This window comes from Cnephaeus nilssonii (assembly GCF_951640355.1).
Source record: "Cnephaeus nilssonii genome assembly, chromosome: 3".
NCBI lineage: Eukaryota > Metazoa > Chordata > Mammalia > Chiroptera > Vespertilionidae > Cnephaeus > Cnephaeus nilssonii.
Genome location: NC_137074.1, coordinates 89532309 through 89541443, shown reverse-complemented (window position 1 = coordinate 89541443; position 9135 = coordinate 89532309). Strand labels below are relative to the sequence as shown.

At 42.4% G+C, this 9135-nt stretch overlaps 1 protein-coding gene across 7 annotated transcripts in view; it reads left to right on the top strand.

Moving 5' to 3' along the window:
- Positions 1 to 306: 306 nt before the first annotated feature.
- Positions 307 to 9135, top strand: part of CADM2 (cell adhesion molecule 2) — a gene marked incomplete at its 5' end in the record, with an annotated part of 1250256 nt that continues 1241427 nt past the window's right edge. For all 7 annotated transcript variants that reach the window (XM_079767300.1, XM_079767298.1, XM_079767302.1 and 4 more), the window contains one exon: positions 307 to 367. In XM_079767300.1, the coding sequence (XP_079623426.1) occupies positions 307 to 367 (61 nt within the window). The remainder of the gene's footprint in view (positions 368 to 9135) is intronic.

Sequence of the window (9135 nt, the reverse complement as noted above, 5' to 3'; positions counted from 1 at the left end):
GCAAGCTCGGACCCCGCGCCTAGCCGACGGGCTGTCTGTCGCGGCTGCACCACCAGCGGGAGGAGGAGGAGGAGGAGGAGAGGAAACTATTTCGCCCACCGCAACCCCATTCTGCGGGCGCTTCGCCGCTGCCGCTTCTGCTGCCGCCGATCCGCGTCCGCGGGTTCGAACACCGCAGCCGCGGGGACCGTGGTCCGGCGGGCGCCGCGAGGAGGAGGACACCGGCGGAGCCCTGCACTCCGCTGCCCCGCTCACCAGCACAGCCTTGCCCCCGGGCTCCTTCCCCAGCCCTTTGGAGAAGGGACCATGATTTGGAAACGAAGCGCCGTCCTCCGCTTCTACAGCGTCTGCGGGCTCCTACTACAAGGTAACCCCCGCCCCGCCGGGGAGCATCAACTTCACGCCCATTCCCCAGCATCCCCACTCCACCCCATATTTCCACTCTCCCCTCTTCGGTCCCCCCGTCCCCAGAGGTGTCCACCCCCTCCCCCTCCCCCCCGGTGCAGCGGGGGGCAGCGGCCGTTTGCTCCAGCCCCTCGGATCTCCGCCGCCGGCTCAGCCCCGCTCGCCCAGCTGTCAGCCCCTGACGCGGCACCTTTCGCCTTTTCATTCACCTGAGCTTCCAGTGTCTCCCACTCCTCCATCCCCGCCGCCACCCCCCCCACGCCCCCTTCCTACGCCTTTTGGCTGGCAACTTGTGCCTTTTCTGAACATGCCACCCTCGCTCCACCACCCACCACCCACTTCCCACACCACGCTCCCGGCCGACCCTCTCCATCTCTTGAACCCCCCTCCTGTCGGGTCGCCTTTCTCTTCCCCCTGCTTCCCACCACCCTCACATCCTGTGTCTTTAAAAAGTGAGTGAGAGTCTGGGAGCGAGCTACCGAGACGGCGAGAGCCGCAGCAGCGGCGGCACCGTGTGCATGGCAATCACACCCCGGGGGGGTGGGGGGCGGCGGGGGGGGTGGTGAGTCTTGTCATTCACCTAGGAAGAGAGAGGAGGCTGTGTTTGGGATAAATAAAAAAGAAGAAGAAGAAGAACGAAAGAAAAGAGAAAGATTTTTTTTAAAAAGGAGAAAAAGACAGAATGAATGAATAAACCGGGCGGGGGGGGGGCGAGAAGAAGGAAAACAATTAAAAGACCCAAAGCCACTTTATCCACAAACCGACTTTTTTTTTTATTATTCAGTCCATGTGGTTTTCTTTTTTTCTTTCTTTCTTTTTTTTTTTTTTTTCCCCCCCAGCAACGAAATATATGCATCCTAACAGTTACTTTCTGCTCGGGATTTTCGCTTAGATTCCCGACCTCTCCATCCTCTCTCGGCCGCTTTTCCGTAATGAATACTCTACCCTTTCACGTGGAATGTGAGAGCCCCTGTGGCCGCAGTGGAGGGAAACTGCACAGAACACTGTGATTATGCAAATCGCCGGGTTTGGATGCGGGGTGACTAGGGAGCCGAGGTGCACTTTCCCCAGACGCTCTTTTGGAGGAGGGAGGAGGGAGGGAGGGTCTGTGTGGGGACGGGAGGACGAGGCTGATTATGAAATAAACGGCGGTGTTTGGAGTCGGAGTGCGGGGGGGGGGAGCACACTTTGGGGTGGCGGCGGGGGCGGCGTGCTGGGCTCGGTGGGCAGGGGCTGGAAGGAGGAAGGCTGCTGCTTTGAAGAGAGGAGTGTAGGGCTTGAGGTTTGAGTGTGAGACTCAGGGAGAATGGATGTGAAATGATGGTGGATAGGATTTATTTTTTATTATTTTTTTTAAAGCTAGGTGACTCTTGATTTCTCCTTCAATCTTTGCCCACCTCTAACCCCTCTGTCATTATTTGTGTGTGTGTGTGTGTGTGTGTGTGTGTGTGTGTGTATGTGTGTGTGTATGTGGAAAGACAAGTTGATCAAATGTATGTGTCTCTGGGTAAAAGGAATGCGAAAGTAAAGCACATGTAGACCCACAGGCGTGCAAAACCCAATCGGCCTTTGGAGGATTTAAATGAGGTCAATGAACCATCTTTCAGCAAGTTCTTGGAAGGCATCCTCTCTCCTATCCTCCTCCGGGATATAGACCGGGACCGCCTTTTATTTATGCACGTTTGTGCATATGAAAGAAGAGCTAGTGGACGGAATTTTCCTGGATTGACTAGCTGACCTTGCAGAGGCGTTCTTTAGACTATTTGGTGGTAATCTTGTGTATTTTTTGGTGGGAGGTAAATTTCAGATAGGTCCTATGCCGTAACCCCCGAGAAGGCAGACAGCCCATTCTTCCTGCTCCGGCTGCCTCGTCCCTTTTCCCAGCGCTCACACCCCCACCCGCGCACAAGTAACCCCGGTAGCGGGCTGACACGTTACTTGGGTTTCTAATCCGAGCCGAAACGCCCTCCCAGAGACCCCACTTCACCTCTCAGCAACTTGTGTTTCTCAGCTCCTGTGTGTGTGTGTGTGTGTGTGTGTGTGTGTGTGCGCGCGCGCGCGTGTGTGTGTGTGTGTGTGTGTGTGTGTGTATGTGTGTGTGTGTGTGTGTGTGTGTGTGTGTGTGTGTTCGTTCGGGCGCGCTCCCGCGCTCGCGCCACGCCGGGGGAGAGGAGTGTTATGTGGGGAAATCAGTTAATTTGGTGATTGTGATGAAAATTCGACACCGCTGGATATGTTTCCCCTGCCAATCTGTGTGAGCTGGCCCCGGCACGTCATGGCACACACTGCTGGGCTGGGGCGAGAAGATTATTTATTACAGAGCATGTGGGCCATGGACTGCACTTGGGGGTCGTCTCCTCTCTGCCTGCACATTTCCCTGTGAATTGTCTATTCAGTGCACTGCGAAATAACTGTCTGCCGGCGCCTGCCCCTCTCGTTCCCAGCCCGAGGAGGATTTACTTTCTCTGCCCGGAAGATTCCATCAGCTGCATTCTCTCTCTCTCTCTCTCTCTCTCTCTCTCTCTCTCTCTCTCTCTCTCTCTCTGAGGGCAGGGGTGTCTTTTATTAAGTATGTAAACCACTGATTAAGACAGTGTCGCTTTCACAGCCAGCTGGGGGTGGGGTGGAAGGCGTGTGGGTATGCCAGAGAGAATGCACCACTCCAACCAGCAGCAGCACCAGCAGCAGGTCCAAATAAATAAATAAGTGTCCGATGCAGCAACCAGGGAAAGAGCACCAGCCCAGTGATATCTGTGTACTTGTGAGCCTCTTAGATCAGGCCATATTAATACACCAAAAGAGAGAGAGGATTTAAAGAAGAAGAAGAAGAAGAAGAAAAAAAAAAACCTAGAAGGGGGAGGGGGTGCCAAGCACCACTGGATTGTCTTCTCACGTTTATGGCTGCCTCACATTTATCAAACACTGCTCCACAGGCACATCACACTTTGTTGATACTGTCAGTTCTTGCTCAAACAAATTGCTCATGCCTTCCTTGTCTTAGTCTTGTCTGAAAACATTGCTTCTGGGTCCAGGCTTATGTTTCTCCCACCACCGTACTGTTTTATTAGGACTTGGTGAGGTTGTAAAGGGAAAGCTTTATTTCCAGGACACAGAGGAAATACTTAGCAGGTCTGTCTTTTCTGAGTGCAGGGAAGGCAGGGTGGTAGGGGCAATAGTGAGCAACTGACTTTGGCTAGGGGGAGTCTGCTCTGCCTGCTAGCAGTTATGACTAGGCAAATACTGTGGGCAGTCTACAGCTTCTTATTTTTAGTTTTGTCAGCACTGTAATGGTATCCGGTTACTTCAGTTAATACTAATCAATTTATTTATCCTTTGTGTTATTATCCACTTTCTTGCAATATGCTTTATTTTATAGAAGAGGACCCATTTGGACATATCATCTCTGTGTTTTCACTGTTTTGTATGTCACCATTTTCCCCCATTTTTCTGAGAAGCAAAATCAATCTTCTGACTTGTTAATGTGCAGAATGACAAGCCAATGGTGAGAATCAAGTCAATGATATCATGCATTAAAAAAAGAAATAAGAAGAAAAAGCTTAAATCGTTTAATTCTAAAACACCTATCAATTCATCCCCAGTAGATCTTTATGAGATAAATGGTTAGGAAATAAACATGTTTCTGATTAAAGTATAACTTGGAATTAGACTACTTAGAAAAAAAATGGATTCAGTGTTAAGCTATTTTCTTATTCTTCTCCATCATAGACAGAGGGAAAATCTGAGGTAAGAGCAAGGTATCCTTTAGAGAAATGAATTTCTTTAGAATGAGGAGTGCACAAGCTTGCCACCTGTAACTAAGACCTCTCTTGGCTGCAGAGTAGATCCAGTTCAATAGCTAACCCTTGCAGAAGCTATATCCCTTTCCATGCCTGAGGAGGCACTGCAAAGATGGAGACTGTCTTGTTTAACCAGGAACTGTCCTAGAAAGGGTGAAAAAGAGACAAGGGCAAAATATAACCAGAAAATAGACCCGGATTTTGTTGAGAACTGTATTTCCTTTTTAGAGTTTATCTTACACAAAAACACATCCAACACAGATACTGGGGCTTTAGTGTTTTTAGTTAATTTTTTGTTTGTTTGTGTGTTCTTTTGCCCTGGTAAATGATATGTTATATTCAGGAAGAAAGATCTTCAAATTAAAGGTCAATTGGACATACATATTGTTTGCCTGAGTATCTGTATGTGTCATTAACTTCTTCATATATATATATATATATATATATATATATATATATATATATAATGTTTTATTGTTGAAAGTATTACAGATGTCCTCTTTCTCTTCTCCTTTGATCCCCTACATCCCTTTCCTGCCCTCTCCCAGGCCTTCCCAGCACTATTGTTTGCCCATGGGCTATGCATATATGCATATAAGTCCTTTGGTTAATCTCTTCCCACCACTCCCACCCCTTTCCCTCTGAAATACATGGGGGGAGTATTATGCTAAATGAAAGAAGTCTGACAAGTATCACATGATCTCACTTATATGTGGAATCTAATGAACAAAATAAACTGATGAACAAAACAGATCCAGAAACATTGAAACATGCATCTTCCTCTTATATTTTTAGAAAACATATGATAATATAAAATGCACTGTGCACATTAAATAAAATACTGATGACCTAATACTTCCTAAAATCATGTTTCTCCTACTATTTTACCTCTCTATGTAATAACCTTAGTCTGGTCAAGCTTTAATACTGAATGCAGCTCCTGAGATATAGCTCCCTCCACCCTTTTTTGATTAATAGCTGAGACTTTGAAAAGTAGAATCTGTATATAAGAGCCAATGACTATGACTTAAACAAACATCAGACACTTAGTAATTAAGAAAATCTCCCTGCAAATATGAGGGGTTTCTGGACTAACTTTGCATTAAGATATGGCAGCTTACTTTATTGTCTTCTCCCCATTGGTTCAACTATTAGAACTCTGGGAAATTAATATGACAAGGATAAGCATCAACTGAGATGGCCTCTTCCTGCCTTCTCAACTAGAAATAAGGTACTTGAATACTATTTGCCCCACATTTACATACTGAGATGTCATTTTTCTTAAAAAAAAAAAAGTTACTTAAATCACTTCAAGAGCAAATAGAAGTGCAAAAATGTTGGAAGACATCCTAAGCATGCATTTTAAAGTGGCCTAAAATCAATATCAAACTATATCAATTTTCTTTTTAAAATAAGCAGTCTATAGGGTATTATATGATTGAGACAAGTAAGATTTATTTATTAGGAAGGACTTTGGGTACATTAATACTGTAACATAGGCCTGGCATATTGATGTTTTATTTGATCATGCTAACATGCATTCTATGAGATTTATTGAGGAAGAATTCTCCTTTTGATACCCTTTGTGAACCTCCTGGGTAAAATTGTCCATTGCACAGCAGCTGGCTGAACAGGTTGCGGGGACAGTGAGAAAGGAAATCACAAACCAAGGAAGCAGAATTCTCAAGCTGAAGTCAGAAGCCCTTCGTATGATTGGAAGTCACTGGATTGTTTACCCTCTAAAGCAGCTCTAGTGCCCAGGTGATTATTAACTTAAGCTTCTTGAGGACAAGCCCTGAGCCTTACCTGTTCAGTCTTCTATATTTAGTGGATGAATAACAAAGAGTGCCAAGTTGAAAATAGGTATGTCCCAATTAATTATGATGGAGTTAAATCGTCCCTTCTCTTCATAATATATCAACATCATACTTTGTTAAATGTTAGTTTTAACATTGTATAAGCTATATTAATTTAGGAAGCAGTTTGCCTTATACGAAAGTTAACATAGCAACACCTCTTGATATAAATTTGTAAGTGAATGCAATCTGACCAGTTCTTAACATTTAGTTTCCAGACACATTTTTTCTTTAAAAATTCCAAATATTCAAATATTTTGCATTAGATTAGATTGCAAACTCTTTCCATGAAAACAAAAAAAAAATTTTTTTTTTGAAGGAGGGCATGATTTAAATTTACTGACTTAACCTAAAACATTTAAAAGGACAAGTTCATTCCCACCATTTTATTTGAAAATGTCAAGCATTTTTGGAGTGCAGTTTTGTAGTACCAAAAAAAGGCACCTTCCGCACATTCCTTGCGTAAAGAGGTGGGTGAGGATTAACCTAGAGCAGTGGCAGCTGAAGCCGCCTGCTGTGTGATGATGCAAATGGCATCTCGGCCTAACGTGCTCTGCAGCGCGCAAACACACAGGAAAGCAGTCCTGGGGCATGAGTGAAATGGGGACTCTTTCATAGCCTGTAGTGGACGCAACCGATCTTCAGCCTTTATAACCAGAAATGATCCAGAAAGTATTTCTAATCACGCGAGCTCATGACCAAGTAAATGAGAGAACGCCTACTTTGTTTATAGATTAATGTAACGAATAGATCCCAATAAAATTATCGTTTTTCATCAAATGAATGGTGAAATGAATAGTTTTTGTGAAAACTGTCAGGAGCCTGGGTCAGTTTAATGAAGATAAACAGCAAAGTTAAAATAGGGTTTCTGTGCAGTTGTTTCCAGGTGTTGGGCCTAATCTGTGTTGGGCTAGGAAATATTCTGTTAGCCTTCCCTTCCTTTAGTGAGTAAGGAATCTTTCCCTTGGATTTTTTTCTTACTGGAGCATTTCCTGTATTATGAGAACACAATAGTTTTAAAACAAATAGGGGTTAAATATTCAGTATATGTTCATATAGTTTACTTAGGGTTATGACATGGAATTTGTGTTAATGTCTAATTAGTAGAGAATATTTCCACTGTGAACAATATTATTTATCACAAAGGCAAAAGCATAAAATAGGTTCCTTAATAAAAGTAAGAGTTGTGGACCAATTTTTAATGGGTAGCCTATCATGGAAGCCTATCAGATAACAGTAAGTAATGTAGCTTTATTTATTTTGATTCCACTTGCTACAGAACAAATAATTGAACATGTTATGCATATAATTTTTATTCAAGAAATGAGAACAGTTGGTTCTGTAAATGTGTTCAGTGGGTTTCTTTAAACAGGTATGAAATTGTTTTCATCTTAGAAGTATGTAGCATATTTAAAAATTAGGAAAGTAAATATTCTGCTAAATTAGGTATCAGTTGAATATTAATGCCAAAATCAGAGATGTAATTATTGAAAAAGGAAATATTCCTCAATCATTTACCTCTATATGCACATATATACAAGTTTAAACTGTACAGTTATTTTTAGGGCTGAAGGATAACTTTATAATTTTGTCAGTAATCAGAGTTTGGGGCTCTCAGGAATAAAGTGTAGGGAAAGGCAAGAATTTGTTTGCACTCATTATTTTCTTTTACCCTGTTGATGAATGTTAACACGTATATTTTAAAATAAATTTTCTTAGGTTGTAACAATGATTAACTTTTCTACTTAAAACCACAGAAGCCAGGTTTACAATTTCTGAATCTGCAGTAGAGCTGAGCTTTTATTCTGGGTCTTCTTTTGTGCTTATGAAACTGAGTGATGAGAACCTCTGCTACCTGAATAGACCCAGGGCTGAGGGTGCAAGGAAATCTGCCAGGGAGAGAGCTGGCCATTAATTATTCACACTCTATTTTAGAGGACTTGGAAGTAAATATTAAAACAGTCATTATTCAACTTTGAGGATAACACTTTCTGACTCAGCAAATAGTTTTTACTTGAATATTTAAATTATATCTCAGCCATTTGAATGCTGAAGGGGAAACCCCTGGTAAGTAATAGTTAAACAGCTCCTCTGGGGGCTAGATATTGACGTCATTAGGGATTGTTGAGAAAATAAGAATAAGCATTCCTTTACTTTCAGGAACATAAAGTCTTAAAGCTGAGTGTGTTTAAGTCGTGCAAATGATTTCACATAAGAAAACAAAAGTCCTTTTATAGGTCAAATTGACTCCCTAATAAATTTAGATACGTGGCAATGGCCTATTTATAGTAACTGCACATTGTTTATCTAAAGTCATCTTTGGGAACGCAGTGAGAAAGGCCTTCCTAATGAGGCTGTGCTGCCGACTGCTAAGTGTATAGCTGCTATATTGATTTGGTGTAATTTATAGAGCCAGTTAATTTGTTCTTGTAAAGGAATATTTTTAGCGTCTTTGTTAAAATTGTGTGCATTTAAAAATGCAAGTGTCTTTCAAACACCGACTGAAACATCAAGGACTAAGATTTATAGTACATAAAATCTGTTTTTACTTTCTTAATAAATTCATGTATTACACTAGCTTGTCCTATACCCCCTAGGGAAAATGTCCATCACACCTGTACCTTCAGTTCATGATCACATCTTATATGGCCCCTCCTTTTCAATCTGAAGTAGTACTTAGGTTGCAATAAGAAATGATTAGAATATTTATATTTAACAACAAATAAAATGTATAAGTGTCTTATATAATCGTCATTCCTTTACTGCCCTCTACTTTACTAGTATGTGCTGAAGTTTGAATAGACACTCGGCTTCCTTAACACTCTCCAGTAATAAAAAATCTCCCCCATTCCTGACCATGCTACCAACCTGAAAGACTCATTAAAAGAAATTAACAGGGAATGAAGAATAAAGAGAGGGAGTATTGCTATTTATATATAAAATATATACTGAATACATACAGAGTGGGTGCTTTTCCTTTCACCCTCTAAGGCAAGTACCCCGATGTTTTATTTAGCAAGGTTAAATCATGTACTCGTACAATGTGCTTTGACTTGTTTTTGTTATTGCATATTGTG